We start from the raw sequence: 22,119 nt of genomic DNA, 5'->3' as shown, positions 1-22,119 counted from the left end.
AAAAAAATGCTGATCAAGCTTCCCAGTATCCAAGCACTTCCAAGAGGTGGTGCATGGGAAGAAAAAGGTGGGGACGGGTTAAAGGAAACAGAGGTCTGTGAATGAGGGAGTCTGGCTTGCCCCACCTGGGTGACAGACATTGACCGCTTTTGTGCCATATGTGCAGGCTAAAATACATATTGGGTGGGGGGAGTGGGGTCTGCGGGTAGAGGCTGCAGAGGAGAAACTGGTCCAAAAAGGTAGGCCTAGCTGCCTCTTCAATTTGGTGTCAGCCACAGCCTGATTGTGCTGTGTCCTGTTGCGTTTCCTTGGGAGCCGTGTGTTATGTTATGAAAACTTGTGAAGCACAGCAGACTGGCCAGTCCCATCTAGAACAAGTAGGTCTTCAGGGCTTTTCTAAACGCAAGATGATTAAGGACATTTTTTAATGGTTGCGGCAGGTCATTCCACAGTTGGGCTGCGGCCACAGAAAAGACCTGACCTCCAATGCGAGAGCGATGAACAGACAGAACGCAGAGAAGTCCAGCAGAGGCAGATTCTAATGTTCGATTAGGCCCATAACGGATGAATTTGGCCCGCAGGTATTCTGCTACTGAATCGTGCAGAGCCCGATGGACCAGACAAAGTGCCTTGAACTTTATGCGCTGGCCCACAGGCAACCAATGGAGGGATTGCAGGACTGGCGAAATATGTGCCCCATGGGGGGATCCAGTCCCCACTCGCACAGCCAGATTTTGTAGGCGTTGTAGCCACTGGACAAGGCCCTTAGGCTGGGCCAAATATAGTGAATTACAATAGTCCAAGCGGCTCACGACCAAAGCCGCTAACACCGGCGGCCTAAGGTTCAGAGGTAGAAAGGGGAATACCTTTCTCAGAATTTTAAGATGATTGTGACCAGCTTTGCGTACCGCGGACACCTGTGCATCTGTAGCAAGAGTGGAGGAAAGGACCACTCCCAAATTCTTGACTGTAGCAACCGGAACAGGGAGTGGACCAAGAGAAGAGGGCCAGAAAGAAGACACCTTAAGTGCAGGATTAGGGGGGAGCCCACCACCAACACTTCCGTCTTGTCTCCATTTCGCTTCAGCCAATTGTGGTTCATCCAATCTCCCACGGCAGACAGGCACCAATGCAAGCACGATTACATCTCAGCCTGATCCAGATCTAATCGAATCAGGATCTGAGTGTCATCGGCATATGAATAGTACCCGAGACCGAAGGAGCGGATGAGACACACCAATGGCCAAATATAGAAGTTAAAAAAGATAGGAGACCAGGCGGATACTTGAGGAACCACACAGCCAAGAAGACGAAAGGAATGGAGGGAGAGAGAGTATTTGAGTTCTGTCTGCCAAAAAAGAGGTGAACCAAGCCAATACTTGGCCAGAGATTCGGACCTGTGCCAGACGGGAAAGCAGGGTAGGGTGGGTCCACGGCGTCAAAAGCTGCTGAAAGATGGAGTAAAATCAGGGTGCCTCTGAGCCCCTCGCCCCCCCTTCCCCGGCATCAACCAGCCTGGCCATATAATCATATACTGACACCAAAACACTTTCTGTGCCTTAGCCAGGTCTAAAGTTCGACTGAGCAGGATCAAAAAGGTCAGATGACTCCATAAAGGATGACAGAAGTGGTGAAATCAGAGACTCCGAAGGTTTCACAAAGAAGGGCAAAAGTGAGATAGGATGAAAGATAGGAAGAAAGTTTATTTATTTATTTGCATTTGTTAAGCGCGCTTGCAGCCCATAAGGCATCGAGGCGCTGTTACAGAGGATAAGAAAACTTAGGATTACAGACAGGTGCCAGGAGGGCTCTTAGTTACAGATTGGTAGGCATATATGCAGTGGACGATACAGGTTCAGGTTAAACAAAGAGTCTGGTTTTGATAGCCTTACGGAAGGCTAGGTGGGATTGAATGAGTCTAAGGTGAGGTGGCAGAGCGTTCCAGTGCGTGGCTGCTAGGGTGGGGAAGCTGGAGCCACCAGCGCGCACTTTCCGAGTAGTAGGCGTGACGATTGTGTTGGCATAGGGGGACCTGAGAAGTCTCTTGGCGGTGTGCCTAATAATTCTGTTGGTCAGGTAAGGAGGGGCAAGTTCGTGAAGGCATTTGTGTGTGAGAGCAAGAGTTTTAAAAACAATTCTCTCTTTGACAGGGAGCCAGTGTGCTTGCCTTCTGATTTCGGAGATTTGGTTTCTTCTAGAGGTACCGGTAGCTGCCCTTAGCGCATTGTTCTGGGCTAGCTGCAGTTTGGCCAGGTTTTTGCTGGATGTCCCCACGAGGAGGGCATTACAGTAGTCAAGTCTTGACCCGATAATTGCCCTGGCAATCGTGAGGCAATTTTGACGGGCCAAGAAGGGCCTGGCTGCGTTGAGGACTTTGGAGTAGTAGGCTGAGGATGCAGCGATAGCATTGACCTGTTTATCCATGGACAGGTCGGAGTCAGGGTAGACTCCGAGTGTCTTAACATGGTTCGAGACCTTGATTTGAATGTTATCAATGGAGAAGGAGGCGTACTGATCTCCGAGGTTACCCAGAGTGAAGGGTGACCCAATGAGGAGGAGTTCGGTCTTTTCGCTGTTGAGGCACAGCCAATTCTCCGCCATCCAGGATTGGATGGTAGTGTAGATAGAGGTGAGGGTGTTGGAATCTGCTAGGTAGTCGCCCGTGAGTGGGATCAGTACCTGCGTATCGTCAGCATAGTTGGTATAAGAAATACCAAGGGCATCCAAGATGCTAAACAAGGGCCTTGTGAAGAGGTTATAGAGTGTTGGGGCGATACAAGATCCCTGGGGGACACCGCAGGTGAGGAGGCTAGGGGTGGCGGCGGCAGCTTCAGAAAAGACTTTCATGGCCCTTTCTTGGAGAAAGGAGGTGATCCACTGGCAGGCTTTCGGGGAGAAGTTAGCTTGGGTGGCTAGGTGGTGACACAAGATGTTGTGGTCAACCAGATCGAACGCAGCAGAAAGATCCAGGAGCAGAAGGAGGGCAGGTTTGCCTACATCCCTGAGGTCATCCATTTGGTTCTTTAGATCTAGGAGGGCCGTTTCAGTGCCATGTCAGGGGCGGAACCCAGATTGCCGCAGGCCGAGGAGACGGTTGTCCTCTAAGAACTTTTGGACCTGCAGGTAGGCTGCTTTGTCCAAGATTTTGAGCAGGAATGGTACAGTTGTGATGGGCCTGTAGTTCCCCGGGACGGTTGGGTCGAGTGAGGGTTTCTTGAGGAGTGGGCGTACCCACGCTTCCTTGAGTCCTGATGGGACATGGCCTGATTGGAAGGAGGAGTTGATAAAGGCTGTAAGGAAGGGGGCGAGAGTATGTGCGGAATCTTTGATGAGGCTGGCTGGGCAGGCATCGCCTTTACATTTGGAGGGTTTGATAGAGTTGAGCAGGGTGATGACCTCTTGCTCAGTGATATCTTTGAATTCGAACATCGGGGATGATGTGGACTTGATGGGTGGCTTGGCGTGGAAGTTCGCTATAATATGAGAAAGGGCTTTTTGGTGGCCACAAATTTTTGTTTGGAGGGTGTTGAGCTTCTCTAGCATGGCAGATTGAATGCTGTTGCACCACTTGTCATCTTTGATAACTGAGGAGGGGGGGGCAGATGGTTTTTCAAGTTCCCTGAAGATTGTGAACAGTTCCTTAGATCCTGACTTGGCGTCGGAGATCCTGGTGTTGAAGGAGGCAGCCTTTGCCAGTGTGATGTTAGTCTTGTAGGATTTGGAAATGGCTTTGAATTTCTGCTTAGTTGCTTCAGAGGGGTTTGCTTTCCAGGAGGATAGTGCAATCCTCTTTTGCGCACGTTGGTCAAGGAGTTCTTTAGAGAACCATGAGTTAACATTTTTGGCTTTCTTGGCTTTTTTGAGAGTCAGGGGGGCAATGGCGTCCACGGCTGACGTGATGAGATCCTTGAAGGTGTCAGCTAAGGTGTCAGGGTTATTAGAAGAGGGTGCCTGAAGGGCTGGGTTAAGGAGGTAGGGTGCTAGGTTCTCGACTGTGAGGAGGCGTGAGCTCCTGGCGTAAGTGGCGAGGCATGGTGATGGCGGAGAGAGAGCCACTTTTCTGGTTCCGAGGTTGAATTGGATGTAATGATGGTCAGACCAGGGGATAGGGGTATTGGCCGTGATGAGAAGGGAGCAGTTGTGATGACTGATCCAGTCAAGGGTGCGCCCTTTGATGTGCGTGGGGTCAGAAATGGAGTGCACAAAGCCGATGTTGGAGAGTGCCTTCTTGAGGTGTTTCGCTGGGGAGTCTTTAGGGTCATTCAGCCCTAGGTTGAGGTCACCAAGGAGTAGAACCTGAGAGGTCTTTTTGATGTTGTGAGACAATGCAGGGATAAGGGTGTCATGGAAGTCCATACATGGGCCAGGGGGTCTGTATACAATGTGCATGGATATGGTGCAGTTGGGCGAGACATTCATTTTTAGCGGGAGGTAGTCACTGTTGCTATCAAGGGTGCCTTCAGCTTCTCTGATGGTAAGGGTGTCCCTTGCGATGAGGGCAACGCCTCCACCTCTCTGAGAGGTGCGGTCTTTCCTAAAAATGGAGTATCCAGGTGGGATGGCGAGTGATAGGACTGGGCCTGAGCTTTCATTCAGCCAGGTTTCAGTAAGGATGAGGAGGTCGAGTTTGTTGTTTATGATCAGGTCGTTGATGTCAAGGGCGTGAGCTGGTATGGAGCGGGCATTAAGCAGGGCGCAGCTTAGCAAGTAGTCATGGGGAGGCGTGGGGATAGGTGGGCTGGTGGGTGAAGATGGAGGGTCAGAAGTACTAGGTGGTGTGGTCATGGGGGCGGCAACAGTAGGATGAATAGGCACAGAGACATCATTAAGCTGCACAGTATCACGTGTGGTCATGGGGGCGGCAACAGTAGGATGAATAGGCACAGAGACATCATTAAGCTGCACAGTATCACGTGTGGTCATGGGGACGGCAACAGTAGGATGAATAGGCACAGAGACATCATTAAGCTGCACAGTATCACGTGTGGTCATGGGGGCGGCAACAGTAGGATGAATAGGCACAGAGACATCATTAAGCTGCACAGTATCACGTGTGGTCATGGGGGCGGCAACAGTATGCGCTACAGGCAAGGAGGCAGTAGGACTGAAGGGCGAAGGTTGAGGGGCAAAGTTAGAGTTCATGGTCGGGTTGGTGGTTGTGAAGTAATGTTTGTTTGTTGACAGGACCCTTGATGATGAACTGTCGTGCCGTGGCAGAGCATGTGTAAGCTGGCCGCTGGCTTCTTGTGCCCAACCTAACATTACGGTACCCCAAGGTAGGGGTAGAACTGATGGGGTTGGTGAGCTGAGTGCGGGACCGTAGTCGTGCATTCCTGCTGTGGTACAGTGGAGGGCGTGTGTTTGCTAGCAAGGTAGGCGCACATGAAGGTTGTAGCATGGGGGCATTAATGCTAATGGCCTTACCTTGTACTGGTTTAATAAGGCGTGGGGGCGCCAGTTGCGCCATCGAGCAGCTGAGAGCTGCAGAGAGAGAATGCGGCCTTGTCCTTTGGCCTTCTCCGGCTGGCGGCTTCGCCTGGCGGCGGTTCTCCTCTCCCTTTAAAGCGGGAGAGGAGGGGCTGCGGGCTCCTGCACGCGAGTCACGTGACTCGGCTCCGGCAGTCGTGTTGCCTGTTGCCATGGTGCACAGACGGTGGATGTGTATTCGAGCTGGGGGCTCGTGTTCTGCGATGGCGGCATGGGCAGGAGGGGCTCGTCCTCGTGGAGGGGCTCGTCCTTCTTCGTGGCTGCAGGGGGATGTCTGCAAAGTTCTCACTCGCAGCGGAGCTGCAGAGAGAGAATGCGGCCTTGTCCTTTGGCCTTCTCCGGCTGGCGGCTTCGCCTGGCGGCGGTTCTCCTCTCCCTTTAAAGCGGGAGAGGAGGGGCTGCGGGCTCCTGCACGCGAGTCACGTGACTCGGCTCCGGCAGTCGTGTTGCCTGTTGCCATGGTGCACAGACGGTGGATGTGTATTCGAGCTGGGGGCTCGTGTTCTGCGATGGCGGCATGGGCAGGAGGGGCTCGTCCTCGTGGAGGGGCTCGTCCTTCTTCGTGGCTGCAGGGGGATGTCTGCGAAGTTCTCACTCGCAGCAGAGCTGCAGAGAGAGAATGCGGCCTTGTCCTTTGGCCTTCTCCGGCTGGCGGAAATGGAAAGGAAGTGCAGGGTCTAAAGAAGGCTTTTTGAGAAGGGGAATCACTGTCGCAACCTTCAATTCCTGAGGGAAAAAGCCCATCTTGCAGGAGGCATTAATGTCCACCGAGATCTCACTTAACTCTGAAGAAATATCCTTCATCACTGCCAGAGGCACCGAATCAGACAGGGACGCTAATTTAAGTTGGCAAGTGGCATCAGAGATCTCTGAGTCAGCAAACGTCGGGAAAAAGGACCACCACACGGGTATAACCACCCTGTTCACAGCAGGTGGCTCCGTAACAGGGGCAAATGTCCGCACCGCCGCTTAAATACTGGCCCCGATGGTGGTAATTTTGGTGATAAAATAACGGAGATAGAGAGTCCACAAGTTCCTGGGAAGGGCTCACCGTAGGCACAAGATTAGCTGTAGATGTCAGAGATTTGACAACAGAGAAAATGATCTGGGTTTACAAACAGCATGCTCAATTTTCTGAACCAAATAAGATTTCTTTGCGGCCAAAATAGCTACAGAGTAGGCAGCCGCACAAACTTAATTTTGGACTCTGAGACAGGGATCATAGGCTCTCCACCATTTCCGCTCAGCCTGCCTTAACTCAAATCGAGCCAGTTTGAGCTGCTCAGAAAATCAAGGTTCAGAGGGGAGCCTCCGTGGCTGAATTTGCCTTATGGGGGCCACCTCATCAGCTGCATCTCGCAAAAAAACAGGACAGCGTGGAGAGGTCGGCCACCGGGCCACACCACATTTATCACTAACTAAGGACACCAGGGCCTGGCGATCAGCAGAACGCCAACTGCGCTGCCAGTCTCTAGGGGGAAGACTGTTTGGCTGCGTCAGTCCCACATCAAGAGTAAAGTTAATTGTGTTTTTCTGGCCAAAACCAGGTTGAGCATGTTCACCAGTTTATGAGTCGGTACCGATACAAATTGATGAAGGCCTAAATCGGCCATGCTCTTAAAAAAAAGTCTGAAGCTGGGGCCCGAGGGCCACTAAATTTGAGATTAAGATCTCCCAGCACAACAAAATTAGCAAACTTCATCTGTAATTCAGCTAATAGATCTAAAAAGGGTTCGGAGAACCTGGTATATGATCCCAAGGACGATAAATTATAAAAAAATGACAGGTGAACTGTAGCGACATAACACACCTCAGCAGTAGTGCTTCCATAGCTATGGTGAAAGAAAGTGGCAGCTGAGTAACCCCCAAACTGGACTTCAAGATCATCTCCACCCCACCCCCTATTTGGGGAGAGGCTCGGTCAAGATGAATAATTTGAAAGTCAACAGGAATAGCCTGCACCAGTGCAGGTGCCGAGCCCTCATAAAGCCAAGTCTCTGTCAGACAAAGCACCTCCGGCTTGCGGTCAGACAGAAGCTGGTGCACTTCAGCAGCATGTGCTGGAAAGGAACGAGTATTAATCAACATAAGAGACAGACCCCCCCCCCTCGCTCTGTGCATGGCAGAATGTCATAGGAGGGCAAGAAGGTGGTCTGGAGACAGAGTAAAAGCCAGGCCCCCCCTGGAAATTGCGTGTCAGGGGGTGCTAAATTTAAAAAAAGGGCATGCCTGGAAAAGCATGCAACACTGTCCAGCACGGACGGGCTTGCCTTAAGCGCGCCTTCGGGTGTTGAGTGATGAGGGTTAAATTTCCAGTCTTCTTGAGACAGAGCTGTGACATCACTAAGATTCCATTGGTCAACCAACTGCGGTGGCCCAATCGGCACTTCATGGGGTAATGTGGTACAGGGAAGTTATGTTAAAAGCGGAGGATCCTGGTTTGATTGAAAGATGACAAAACAATTACAGGAGTAAAACAGACATGATTTTGGCAGTTGGCATGGATAGGTAGGCTGCGGAGGGAAGTTGGTAACAGGAGCCGAAGAAGAGCAGTTGGGTCTGGTGAGGAGATAACAGAATATGTTCCAGGAATAACGTGGGTTCCTTTGTAGAACTATAGGGCTTCCGACTACATTGCAAGAAGGGAGCCCCCGAAATACAATAGATACGTTATCTAAATTGGATAGATTTCAACTGCTTGACTATTCCATATGAAGATGAAGAACATTTGGGGTTAGCCAACATACGATATCAGCAAGCTGAATATAAAGACTGAATAACCCAACAGGCCAGATGGCTGTAGCATACTAGCTCCTGTGAAGGAAAAAAAAAAAGCATATTCGTCAGTTTGTCCTCAGGTGTGGATTGTGGATCTCTCATAAAACCCCTAAGAATTCCGCTCATATTTACGGTATGGATTACACAGATCCCCCACCTCCACTCGCCACCAGCCCCTAGGACTCCACCCCCTTAATCCAGAGATTCTGGGCTGAGGTTTCCTCGAAGGTGCTGCAGTGCACGGATACACTATGGGCCTCATTACGACCCTGGCGCTAAGGGGTCTGCGCCAGCGTTAGCTGCGCGGACCCCTTACCGCCAACTACGAGTTCCTGGAGCGCCATGGTCATTTTTCCGCCCGCTTTTTGCGGGCGGAAAAATCCATGGCGCTCTGGGACCTTGGTGTTAATTACGCCACCGTATTTTACGGTGGCGTAATTAACTCCTTCCCCACTCCCATTGAGCCCTATGGGGCCGAAATGGGAATGGGGAAGGGTAAATGGGTCAATGGGGACTTACCGCCCCGCCGACCTCGGAATGGGGCGGTAAGTCCGCCATCTGCCATGGCGTAAAGGGACTTTGCGCCATGGCCGGAAAGTCCGTCGATGGCGGAAAAAATCCGCCAGGGTCGTAATGAGGGCCTATGTGTATTATTTTCGCAGGTGCATGCTGGGTTGACGTGGGCGTCATCGCTAGTCCATATCTGAGCACCCGAAAGAGAAAATAGTCTTTTTTCAATCCCACTGAGGTAATTCCTCAGAAAAGGGGGAGTAAGACTGGCACAAACAGGTTACGGGAGGAGGCAGCTCGCTGGAGTCGGCTCCAGCCCAGCAATTGCATTAGTGCTATTAAAACACGTCGTAAATTGCAGCCGCGCTAAACGGAGTTTGGGGTTCCCTGTATATATGGCGGCCCTCGAATGAATGTGGAGATGTGGCACGCACTGAATTACGAGGTCTCAGTGTATATTGTTATTTTTTGATGCGCCAGGTTATGAATTTGTTTAAGTCTGCAAACCTTTAAATAAACGGGTTACAGGCAGTTCAATATTAGTGATGTCTGGCAAGTGGTTGCAGCCAAGTTATTTGGAATACTAATTGGGAAAATAGTAAAGTATCATATATGTATGTAATGGTGGCGCATTGGGCATCTACCTGCCTCTACACATGCTAGGTTGTGGCAGCTTTCAGGGTGAGCAAACTATTAAGAAACAAAACTATGCTGAAGATTCCCGCGTGTTTCCAGTGATGTTTGTTGGCAGAAAAAAGGGGTTCCATAGTGCGGTCTAAAGTACTCAAAGTATAGCTGCATTGATCCATTAGTATTATGAGGGTATTTATCGAGCGCGGACCTAGCTTGGGGAAGCAACAGAGAGCTTTGTAGGTCATAGTTCTAGCTGAGGGAAAACAATACCCATCAAGTGCCAACAGCTGAAGGAATAAATGAATAAACAGTAGCACTTTACCTACTAAGCTAGCACACAGGACCGTATCGGGTCTGTGCGCTATACAAATAAAAGAAATAAAGTAACTGAAGTGTTTGGTGCCAATATATACATACTCCATCTTCATGAGGCTGCCTTCAAGAGTGACCAGGCCGAAGTGAGCTTCACAAAGTCTTTTCAGGACATAGAGCTTCCTGCGCAAGTCATCCTCGCTCTCGGCCCCATCTCCATTAACGGCGATGTACAGGCACTCTCCAAACTGGGAAGGAACAAGAAAGGCCGTTTACAGAAGAAAAAAAACAGCCAATGGGTGAGTGAAAACTGACGAGTGCTGAAAGAAATCTCAGTTGCTAGCTACAAAAGATTTGGATGAAACAAAACGTGGTTTTACATTCATTCTTTCTTTGGTTTAGAAAAATTACTTTAGCTTGTAGCTTGTTGGGGTAAAATCACAGCTCTCAAGAGCACCTGCAGCCCCACATCCCATGCATGAAAGTCATCCAGTCAGCCCCGTTTATTTTCTCTGAATTCTGAGACTTGCAGTTTTGTTAAATGTAGGACTACATCTCCCAGAATTGAAAGAAAAGAAGAGGAACGTATGACTCACACCCATTACCTGCAAAAGACACACCCTTTAAAAGAACGCGAGCACGTTTAACAAATTAGTTCAATAAAACGGGTTATTTTTAAATTGCAAAGATTTGTACATTTTTAAGCTCGTCCTTTATTGAATTACTTGCAAACTTGCCATTTTCTAATAAACCAAAGCACAGAAGGAAAATGTAAACGGTCCTGCATCTTCCTCGAGAAGCATAGGAAGTCTTGAGGGCTTCAGAAAGCATCTTGTAACATCTCTTCCAATGTATCCTCTGGTTAGTATAATTTGCAATATAATAACTGCAAAAACCCCACCCCATTTCTGAAGAAGATTCAACTACTTTTCCCTATTAGTCCTAACACTGCCATACCAACTCATTTTTGGCCATCTATGCTAGTACTCGTCCCGACTTCTTGCATTCTTCTTAATGTTTCACTACAGGTTTATTTAAAGGTTCTTGTTCTGAAGACCACTTTTTAATGTTTTAATTTACATTTCCAGTGCCATTTTACTGCACTCCCATATTCTGCCAACCCTTGCATTCCCCCAACCTCTGTATTATCCATTAGCAGTTAAATCTCTTTTCCTTTAATCTTGCACAGATCTGTCATAAAAGATTTCAAACGAACCCTTATAACCACTTTCATTTCTCTTAATGCAGAATCGCCATCTCTTTATATTCCCCTTGGCCTTCAAATCCATCCATGGTCTTGCCCCGGCCTACACCGGGCCACACCGGGCTGACTGCATCGCTGTTTACTTTCCTTCACAAACCCTAGGTTCCTCCACTCAACTTCACATCTGCCCCCTGCTGCCATTGCCCATTCCCTTCCAATTCTTCTGCTTCATCTTACTTATCTTACTCCCTGGAATGCACACAGCCAGATACCAGAACTACAGTCTCTCGGATCTCGAATGCTTAAACCCTGGACTCAAGCTAAACATTCTGTCCAGTGAAGGGGCACCCCTGCACCCAGCCCAACAGACTCCAGACCACCCCGGCCACAATGCTCCATTCCTATGTTCAGCTGTAAATATGTGACTATGCATCAAATGATCAATTGTGCAACTATGCCTAGATCAAGGCTACTATCTAGGTCTGTTACTTTGTCCAGGTCACATGCCTGTATTCTGTTACTGGTCCTCCTCAACAACCGACTAATTATTCCCAGATGCCAAAAGTATATTGCAAAGGCACCCCATTGCGGGACTGCCTTGGTCTCCTGTACGCTTTGCTTTGTATGGCATTTTGTAATGAAATGACACCCCCACCTGCAAGCATTACAAATACAAATATTGTACTTTACCAAGTTCACATTTTAAAAAAAAATTACTCCAGGATCAGCTCATCGAATTTTGCAACCACGGTTTTGTTTATCAATATTGAAAAGCCAATTCTCCAATAAACCCTCATGTAGGCTTTAAATATTTTGACTTTTATCTGTGGTGTGATCAGAAAGTACAGCAGACAATTTCAGTCTAAACATATGTTAAATCACAGGATCCAAGAAAAGTCTTCAGGGGGCCAACATATAGTGCTTCGAGAAGAACATAGAAAAGACACCCAGATACACTGCAGTCCCAAAGCTTCAAAAGGCACCTCAGACCTAGGCTTACCTTCATTATTGGAGTTAGCTTTTATTTTCTTAATCACCAGATTAACATTCCCTCCCTATATACAGTGATGGGGTATGCCTCAAGATCATCCATACTGGCATCATCATTGGTTTAACCATGAGCTCCCATCACTGAATCTTTATTAATATCAAGATCCACCTTCCTGTGCTGCAGCACAACCGCTCTCTGATCTCCTGAATTAGAATAGGGACTACCAATCAGATTAGTGTTTGAACGATGTAAATAATTCAGAGTTCTGTCCTGCTTTGTCTCTTCACTTAAACTATTTACATTCATAGACCTTAAATTGTAAGTGTACCTGCCACAATTCTAAGATTATTTTCTACATCTTTCCAGATCATCATATGTACATTAATGGGAAAGATCTGTTGAATTTGACAGTTTTCACTCTTTGTTCCTGCTTCCAGTTTTCTCCCCAGCTGCCCACATCTCCCAGCTTTCTACTCATTCCCACCTGCCCTCCCTAACACCCAGCTACCCTTCTTTCCTAAGCAGGTTCTGGAATTCCTTATGCTCTCCTTCCCAGCAAAGCACGCTGTCATGTGCCGGGCTATCAGTGGCCCCACGTCTGGTGGTTGGGCCATCGGGACCTGTCAGGCTTGCCCTTCACTCACCCTGAAAAACACAAGTTTGTGATAACGGGACATCCGATAGGAGCATTTTCTATGGAGCAACTGCGGCCCAGGGACCATAGTTCATAATACTAAGTTTAGTAGGAGTTAAGTGACGTTTCCTTTCACCTGCCTGATTTCCTTTCAATAGGCTGAACATCTTGGTGCATCCCAATCTCCACATCAAATGGATACAAAAAGAAATGAAAGGAGGCCTGATCAAATAAATGTAACTTTAAAGGCTGCATCAATATGGTCTGTCTTTCTTGGTTCCGAAGGCCAGCATTCAATGGTTTGAGTGTATATTGGCGCTGTATGGTCTCAAATCACAAACCATTGTAAATTTCAAAGGAGAATCCACCCTCTGAAACTTCTTTGTCTCTTTTACTGTTGATAGGATTAATAATTTTGTTCTCCAATTACACAAGCAGGCCAAAGAACTGGGATGGGTATGTTCTATTGAATTCAGATATATGAATAATATTTGCACACCATTACATACTGTTGATTCTGGAGTATACATAGGTTTCACACACTCCACTATCACTTCTAGTAATGTAATATGAGGTTGTAGTATGATGATTTATACTGCGCACCGCTGTCATTTGCATGGTCTCCAGGCACTTAAGTGGCTCTGTAAGAAATGTGGGTGTGATTGGCTAGTCAGCGAAGAGTGATAGGATAGAACTTGTGCTCTTCTGTTGATGCACCAGGAGAAAGTGGCATCTGTGCGTGTCAGCTTTCTTGGTGTGCTTTGTTGTGTGCACTGAGCTTGATGTGTCTGAAGGGGTAGAGTCCAGTATCTTTGTTGTTTGCAACTGTTTGGTCTTGTGGCATGATTAGCGGTGGGTGTGTGGGTTGTGCGTTTTTGTGTGCAGTTCTACTGGGCGTTTTGGGCATGTGTAGTACGTGAGAGGTATGTAGGTCTGGAAAAGAGGGGGGATGGTTAGATGGTTTCTGTTTGGCTATGGGTGTGTGTGGTCCTTTTGTTGTTGGTACTTCAATCCGTATTGCCCCATGGTTGTTTTGGTCCCATAGTATGGTTTGTGGGGTGCACGTTTTTATGCTAATCTTTGCGAGTTGAATAGCCAGGTTGTGGAAAAGGTGGTGAGTTTTGTTAGGGAGATGCATCATTGTTATGCTTCATCCACTCTCCTAGTGAGCCCCCAGCATTTTTTGCTGGACTTCAGGACCTTTTTCCTTTAATCCTGAATAAGTGGAGCCTTTTCCACTCATTCATTCTTATGGGCTCTGCCTTTTGGAACTCTGTACTTTGTATTTTACTGTCCAATGGAGACTACTGTCCTCCCTATCTCTTAAGGCATACATATGTTTACTATGGCAGCACACAGCTCCTTATGGGCAGTGTTGCTCGGGACCCTTTGGGTACTCCTTTGAAATTATTTTCTATATTCTAGAGTTAGTACAGTTCTTAAACATTATAGTCCGAGAGATTGGCACACACCACCTTATGTTGAGTGCCAAAGGGACACTTATTGCCTCATCACGAGTTGGGCGGTAGCCTTTAAATGCAGCGGTAACACTAACTCTAAGCTCGGTGTAAATGCGCCGGAAAAATGGCACTGCACCATTAGTCCGTGCTAATTTCGCCGAAAATTCCTCATTGGGTTCAATGGACCCAACAGGGAATGGGGAATTACAGTTAACGCCTAACCCGTGATCCAGCGGTAATACCGCTGGAGGGTTGGGCGGTAATGCAAATACAGTTGGGCGGTATCCCGATGGGGATACCGCCCAACTTGTGATGAGGCTGTTAGTATCCCCCTTCTCTCTGCTCCTGTGACTTTTATATCACATAGACAATCTCCTAGTTATGGCTGGTGGCAGTGGACGTGTTCTATCAACTTTTGTGTGAATTTTCTACCGCAGGCTATGTCCATAGCCTCGGTTATGCACAATATGGTCGCCCAAGTATTAACTTGGTGGCTCCCTTCTTTTTTCGCCTTTACTAGTGTGGCTGTTCTTGGTCAGCCCTTCTTTTACCGTCCTGAGTGGGGGATGCACGTGTGTGTGTGTGTTTTGCCTTTGGTGGTAACACTTGGGTGTCCCTGCCTAGGCTCCAGTGTGTCTGGGCAGGCAGGAAATAGGGGAGGAGTTTTCTCTCCCATGGCCTTTGTCTTCACGAGTGCCTGAATGGAAACAGCTCCAACCGGGGGTCTGGCAGTCCTAATTGGACAGCCACCCGCCCCTTTCTGTAAATTGCTGAGAGAAATTGCAAAGGAGTGTGTGCTGGAACTGTATAAAAGCTGAGGCTCCTTTGGGGAAAGGCAAGTCGGCCAATGGAAAATGAAGTAACAGAAGAAGATGGCTAGAGACGCCTTCAGACACACCGTGAATCTACCACTGGTGTCATAAACCCGTTTTCTTTGCGACAGAGGAACTCCAAAGAAGATTACTCTTTCCCTGTGACTGGTGGGAACAACCAGTCGTAAGACAAAATTTGATTTGAGACATCTCCCGAGGTCCTGCGAGTTTCCACAGCTGCAAAACCCCAATACCAGGAGACTTGTTGCCCATTCCGAGTGCATTGTCGTGGAAAGGCTGAAATCATCCAAGTCTTTGTGGAGCCCTCAAGGACACTCCAGACATTCAATCCAACTCACCCAGACCCCCTCAGCATAGTGTGGGACTGAAAGAAGTGAAGAAGATTGACCAGGCAAATCGCATCCTTTGTTGGTGCTGCAGAAAAGGCGCCAAAACTGCAGTGTGACCAGAAGTTGCTGAAAGCTGTGCCAGAGGTGCTCCCTCAAGACTGCTGCTGAGAAATCCCATCCATTGTGCTGTCTTTCGCCCTCAGACCAAGGATTTCGGAGATCGGGCCCTGCGCCAACACAATGATGAGAAAGCAGCCACAATCTTTTCTTCTTCTTTTTCGTGAAGTTGCTCCTGAGCGTTGGCGTGCATGCAGCGGTGTCCAGGGTACCCCCTCTTACCTCTGACTGAAGCCATTGCTTGTGTCCCTTTTAGTGAGTCCTTAACAGGGTCTCTGACATTGGTTTAATCTTGCTACATCCTAAATACTAGAGACTTAAAAAGGTATCCACAAGAACTTTTCATATTCTGCTGGTTGTCGAGACTTTAAGCCTTCTCCGAACTGCCTTTAGATAGGGATGCGCTTTGGAACTTAAAAGACTTGCTGTGAAAAGAAACTGCCTCTAGAACCTTAATCCCTATTAGTATAACCCTGACCAACTATTTTCCTTCCCAAAAGTCACTATCTTGTATGTACATGCAGAGTAAATGCCTTTACCGTATTTCTGCTCAAATTTGCCAGAGCGTGTTATTACCGATAATACGATAGAAATGTCATTACTGTCAAAAGTTGTAAACAAATGTAAGCACAAGCTACTACAAACTAAACAGTGACTTTTGAAAATTATTCTAAAGTATTCCTGTGTGTTTTGGTTTATTGTGCTAAGTATTTTAAAGTGATTCTGGTGTAAATATAATAAATATATGTTTTAATATACACTTGTGTGTTTCTTTGCTGTGCTTTACTAATTGGGTTCTGTGTACTTACCTACAGCTCACATCTTCCTCTTAAGATAAGCCTGACTGCTCTGCCACTCTACCAAGGTTCCAGCAGTAGTACAGTTTGTAGATCCCCATACTAAGAGTTGGGGACAAACCACTGGGTTAGCTTACCTGTAAGTGGGACTTTAGGAAAACTCTCCTAACAAGCATCCTAATGACCCGAGACTCAGGGCAGTTCTGGGAAGTGTTTAGAAAATTGTTTAACTGTCAACCACTAATTCAGGCAAATCCTATTTCACAAAAGACATGGTTGGCCTTTTATAGTGAAGTGGCCTTTTATAGTGACGTGTATTTTGATATTAATGAGGATGCTAAGCCTTGATCATTGAATACTGGGGTACCTTGGTCCCTCAATTTTGACCTGGAGAACATCTTGTTAATTATTAAAAAGAGCAAAGCTTCAAGAGCCCCTAGGCCTGGCGGATTATCCAACATGACACTTAAGGAAGCCCCAGAAATGTGTTATTTAGCAACATAATAAGCACAAAGTCTATACCGCAATCCTGGAAAATATCGGTAATCATTACACTAAACAAAAAAAGGACACTGTCTAAATCCTAAGAATTATAGGTCCATCTAACTCTTAGATGTCCCAGGAAAAATCTTCAGCTCTATCGTAGAGAAAGAGGTGTGGCAATGGGCCGAAAAAAGCCAACATTTTAGATCCTTGGCAATCTGGCTTTGTACGTGGCGTAGATACTACCCTTAATGGGTTTTTGATTCATTTGATACAGGCAAAGTATCGGGAATTTAAGAATTGTATATGTATTGGTTTTATAGATTTTACAATGGCCTTTGACTCTGTGTGCCATCCTTTATGACATCAGCTTAGATCATGGGGCTTCCCTCAATATTTGATTGAAATTTTGTATGAATTATATTAAAAAACAGTTGAAAATTAGCTTGAAATGCAGAGGGCCCACGGTCTAGTTCAATTAACACCAATAACAGCCTAAAACAAGGCAGCATTCTAGCCCCTTTACTTTTTAATCTTTTCATCTCTGATATAGGAGCCGCCCTGGCAGAATCTAGCTCCCCCACCACCAAGACTAGATTTCCTTAAAGCGAGACATCCACTCAATGCCGACGACCTAGCTTATTGCGATCAAACTCCCATTGGCCTAAATGAGCAACAAGCAGCACTGATGCAGTATACAACAGTAAATAGGCTGGAAATTAATATAAATAAAACCAAAGTGTTGACTTTAAAACCAACTAGGAAGAAAATATTGGTGAATTTTAAATTGGTTTTATTACAGGAAGTTTTAGGGAAAGTTACATAATTTATATATCTAGGCTTTAACATCTATGAGGTTGCAAATCCTCTGTTGCATTATACAAATCTTAAGAAAGAATTAAGCAACCGATTGTTTAGGTACAAATGATATGGGAAATGTACGGCCAACACCATTCTTCAATTTTATTGTACAAAAGCTGTCCGTGTGATTGCCTATGGAGCAGATGTTTTATTGATGTGGATGAAGGTTAACTGGGCCAGCCTGGAGGGGATTTTCTGGAAAACGGTTTTGGGTCTGCCTTTAAGTACACTGCATGCACTCATTCGATTTGAGTTAGACTTAACGTTTTAGAGCTCAAGTCATTTGGAAAGTGCTAACAATTTATACAAATATTCTTTATGCAGAAGAGACCTCAGTGATGGGTCAAGTCGGGTTGGTCATGGACAGTAAGAAGGAACCTAGACTATGTTCTTGGCCTGAATTATGTGACAACCATCTCAGGGAACCGGACTTGACGTTTCAACTGAAAATGCCTGACTTTCCCTAATATATGGTGGTTCCCTGCCTTACCAAACTAACTAAGGTGCTCATCAGTTGCCAGAGAGCCCCAAAAGAAACATCGGTACACTGTCCAAAAACGAACCCATGCTCATCCTATCACTACCAAAATAACTAAGGCACAGGAGAATGGCTGAGATAATCGATGCCACAATCACAATGTAAATTAATTGTCTGCTGTTCTATCTGCTCACTGTCTACAACTGACTGTATTGTACCAACAACAAAAAAAATAATACTTTTGTCTCTAATACAAATTTTGAAACTTTGGCTAGAGCTACAATTATGCCCAGGATTGATTATTGTAATGCACTTCTGAGTGGTGCCAGTAAGGGCTACATTCATAAGCTTCAGGTGGTGCAGAACGAAGCAATCCGGATTGTTGAAAACGTCCCCCACAAAGCTCATATTTCTAATTTTAGAAAATAACTGCACTGGCTGCCTGTAGCTGCCAAAGTGCAGTTTAAAATAAACCCATTGACGCACAAGTGCCTTTATGGTGCAGCTCCTTCTTACCTTAAACAAAGCCTACTGCAACACGAGCCAAGGATTATGCATTCTAGTAACACCAACCTACTGGTATGTCCTAGAGCCAAGCATGTGAAGGGGAATGGCCGGTCCTTTCCAGCTCAGACTGCCCATGCTTGGAACTCCTTACAACCAGAAATAAATCAGACTTCCTTTCGGAAACATGTTAACACTGAATAACTGAGTTTCCCCTTGCTTAGACTGCCTTGTGTCCTGTTTTTTTTGTTGCGTCTTTTTGCATTGGTGTGCGCCTTGATGCCTGGGGCTTTGGCACACGATAAATAAATAAAATAGGGTGCAGTTGTCTGCGGTTATTTTAGGAACAAAACAAATGAAAGGCTGGTTACCCCTCTCTATGTCCAAAAACAAGTGATATACAATAGGTAGGTTGTAACATCACAACTACCTTCTTACAACCATGAAACCTGGAAACCACACTAAACTGTTTCATATAAAAAATATATTTATTTTTTATTCAAATCACAAAATTAACATAAAAGTGTAGAACTATTGTTTACAAATCAAGCATAAAAAACAGCTGCATAATTTATTAAAAGACAGCAGGGTAAGGTGGTCTAACTTTATTTCAACAATAGCGGGACCAAACTGACTTGTTCTAGCACAAAGGATGATCTAGTGGTGTCAAAACCCTTCAAAAACACCACTTCTATGACCAACAACATAGATATACACAAACAAAAGACTTTCAGTTATTTTTGTCTTTTTTAGATAGTCGACATGTTTCTGCCTTCATTGTAACAAGACACCATCCCTGGTATCCTTTATCCTTGTTCTATCGGCCTTCTTCAGGACGTGTAAGCTTTGTTGTGCGTTATATAAGAATCTTCATACTCCACATGGTCGAATCGTGCTCAATTTCTGAGATTAGTGAACTGCTTTTTTCATATGGGCAAGAAAGGTTGATTTTTTCATATTGCAGCAAAATTGCTGGGTATTATGTCCGGGAGACACACACAATCCTGTGGTTCTTTTTAATCCCAGCAAGCAAGGCCTCTTGTTTTTGCCGTGCAATTATCATATCGCAAGGGTGCCAATAGATGTCTGGCTAATTTTTTCTGCATCCTGTTTCGACATCTTCAGCCTACACCCATTATCTGAGGTCACTACATGTGTTGAAGCAAATCTCCCAACCAGCACATTTGAAGCATCTGCATTTGAAGCATTTGAAGTACTACCAACTCAAGCGAGTGACCGCAATCTTGTGGTCACTCGCTGGAGTTAGTAGTACTTCAAATGATGTTTATGAATCAATGATGTCTTGTGATATAAAAACAAAGCCTATTACAGAGGATTGCGACCCCCGTTGCCAGGTTGGATGACGGTGCTTGCTCTTTTCGAAATGGCCATTTAGGATACAGCAGTCCCGAGACTTCATAAGTGCATTTGACTTTTTACGTCTCTGAACCCGCTTAAAATAAGTTATTTTTGATGCATTGCATTGCGAAGCCACATAGTGCATTTAGATCCCAGATACAATAATTGAGGAATTTTCCAAACCATAGGCTTTGTTGGTGACTTTCCCAATTTTGTCAACCATATTCTTTATCACCATCTTCACAGGGTTCCAATAAGTGTTGATTAAGCACAAGTGCTTGCTCCTCTATCTCCATGCTTTCTCGGACTGCTGATGACTTGCAAGTATGGTTTGCTGGGTAAAAGGGCCATGGTAATAGATTTTATTAACTTAAAATCGGTACGTGACCTAACTAACGTCAAGAACGGCCTAGGCCAGTTGCAAAAGCCGGATTAAGGAAGGCTGCAAAGCCGTCCAATACAGGTTTGTTGGTAAGCCGTACTTCTTGCAGACAGATGACATCGGCCTCCGCCCAGGGTGTCACCTCTATTTTCATCAGATGTGCAAATCTGTGTGTGTCCCAAAATGTGAGGCTTACGAGGGGTACAAATCTGGAGTTACATTTATGGGCTCTGGGGCCATTTCTGGCATAAGCGCTGCAGCAAGCCAAGATCACAAGCTCTCCTTAGGGAGCTCTGAGGGTTTCATTATCTCAAGTTTTTTTCTTTTTGACAGGAACTGTTTTCCATGGACGAGTTATGGCCAAGCTGATAAATCGGATGTTTTAGCAATCGCTGGTGGCCCACGAACACAGGTCTTGCCGCTTTCTTCCCTGCCTGCCTAGTGGCTTCTTCCACCCCTGCACTTTCTTCATCCACTGTCCTGTCTAAGATGGGCACAAATCAGGGGCTTACGCTGTAGATTCCTCAAGTCGTTTCACTTAGTGCCGGTTTAGTTTGTTTCATCAAGTGGGGTCCCCTCGGTTCAGTTAGGTCAATACCTAGCAATGGCAGAGTTGTTGCCGAAGCCAGCAGCAGTTTTCTGACCACCAGTGACATGAGGTGAAGAAGCTCCAAGTTCAGATACAATTTGCCGCAGGTGTAGCATAGTTTCAGCACATTTTAACGGTTTAGAATACACTCCACTCCTTGATCTACCACTCTTTCCAATCTGAGAAGCTGAGTAAAATCCCTGCCTTCCCTGTTGTCAATGCAGCAGGAGTTCATTGTTTAGAAATCACCTTCACTCCTTAGGTGGGTTATTGCTGTTTTAATAGGGTACGGGCATCATCGTCCCGATATGTTTTTTAATTTATTTTTTGCTTGAAGAAGTTCACCAGTCGTAGAAGGAGTATTCAGGGCCCTGGCTGCCTTTCCTTGGCAGGATAGAAGCTGGACGTTCATAGCCCCATTAGCACCTTCCTGTTCATGCTTCCTAATTGCACTCTTTTTTCGGCCAACGTCAAGAAATTTTGTGAAGGGTGTAGGCTGGTTGCAAAAGCTGGCTCTGTAACCACCTCAGGAGCTGCACATGGTCCGGCGCTATCCAGTTTGTCCGAGCACATGACGACATCTTCAATGTCCACTGAGTGAGTGGTAAGGTCTAACAAAATGGCCCTGTCATCATCACTCAGGCTTTGAGCTTGTTCATTGTCGTAATTAGAATCAGTAGTGGACTTTCAAACTTCGACCTGTTGGTTAGTAGTCGAAGCAAGATCACACTCGAGCAGAGTCACTTTTCTTAAAAAGCTTCTCAAGTCTTTTGAATGGACCATTGCTGGTAACTTTAATGGTTTAGGCTTTCGCCTTGAAGTAAGAAGAACGGACTTCTGGTTCACAATTCCGGGAACGTTTTTAACAATGTCTTTTTCTTATTCGCCGCTATTGGCTCCGCCGGTTTCCCATGGAGTGCTCGTACTTGTAGATCTACCTGTGCCTCTTCACAAAATAGCTTTGATCAGCCACCATACTCGATTGCGGGCAAGTGGCAAGGACACTTTTAGCACAGTCGGGAGTCTCTCCTGGTAAGTCATTGTTTGTCAATGGTGCCAATGAAGCATTTTGTGGAGGTTTCTCCCCACTTTCTCTCCTTTCTCCAGCGGGCAAACTCACTACTCCCCCCCCCCCCGACCTCCCCTCTCTCATTTGGGTTGAGGCAGTAAAAAAGCCCTCTATATAAACCATTTTGGTACGGAGCATAGCCAACGTATGATCCTTTTTTGTATCATTTAAGGCCTCAGAGTTTCATAATGGGGGCCGCAGGCATCTGACTAAATACATCCCTGCCTCAATGTCGGTGGGTGGCACTGCTGCTGGTCTGTGGTCTTGCTGGTGCTCCTGTTACCATTTATTTTTACCTTTCCTGGAAAT

At 46.3% G+C, this 22,119-nt stretch overlaps 1 protein-coding gene across 1 annotated transcript in view; it reads right to left on the bottom strand.

The window, feature by feature from the left end:
- Positions 1–22,119, bottom strand: part of HPS1 (HPS1 biogenesis of lysosomal organelles complex 3 subunit 1) — a 591,196-nt gene that overhangs the window by 369,836 nt on the left and 199,241 nt on the right. The window contains exon 5 of the mRNA XM_069611540.1: positions 9,826–9,968. Within this exon, the coding sequence (XP_069467641.1) occupies positions 9,826–9,968 (143 nt within the window). The remainder of the gene's footprint in view (positions 1–9,825; positions 9,969–22,119) is intronic.

The sequence above is a fragment of the Ambystoma mexicanum genome, chromosome 8, assembly GCF_040938575.1.
Source record: "Ambystoma mexicanum isolate Mex_15411 chromosome 8, UKY_AmexF1_1, whole genome shotgun sequence".
Classification (NCBI taxonomy): Eukaryota; Metazoa; Chordata; class Amphibia; order Caudata; family Ambystomatidae; genus Ambystoma; species Ambystoma mexicanum.
The sequence above is the reverse complement of the archived record's forward strand: the minus strand, read 5'-3'. Positions and strand labels throughout refer to the sequence as shown.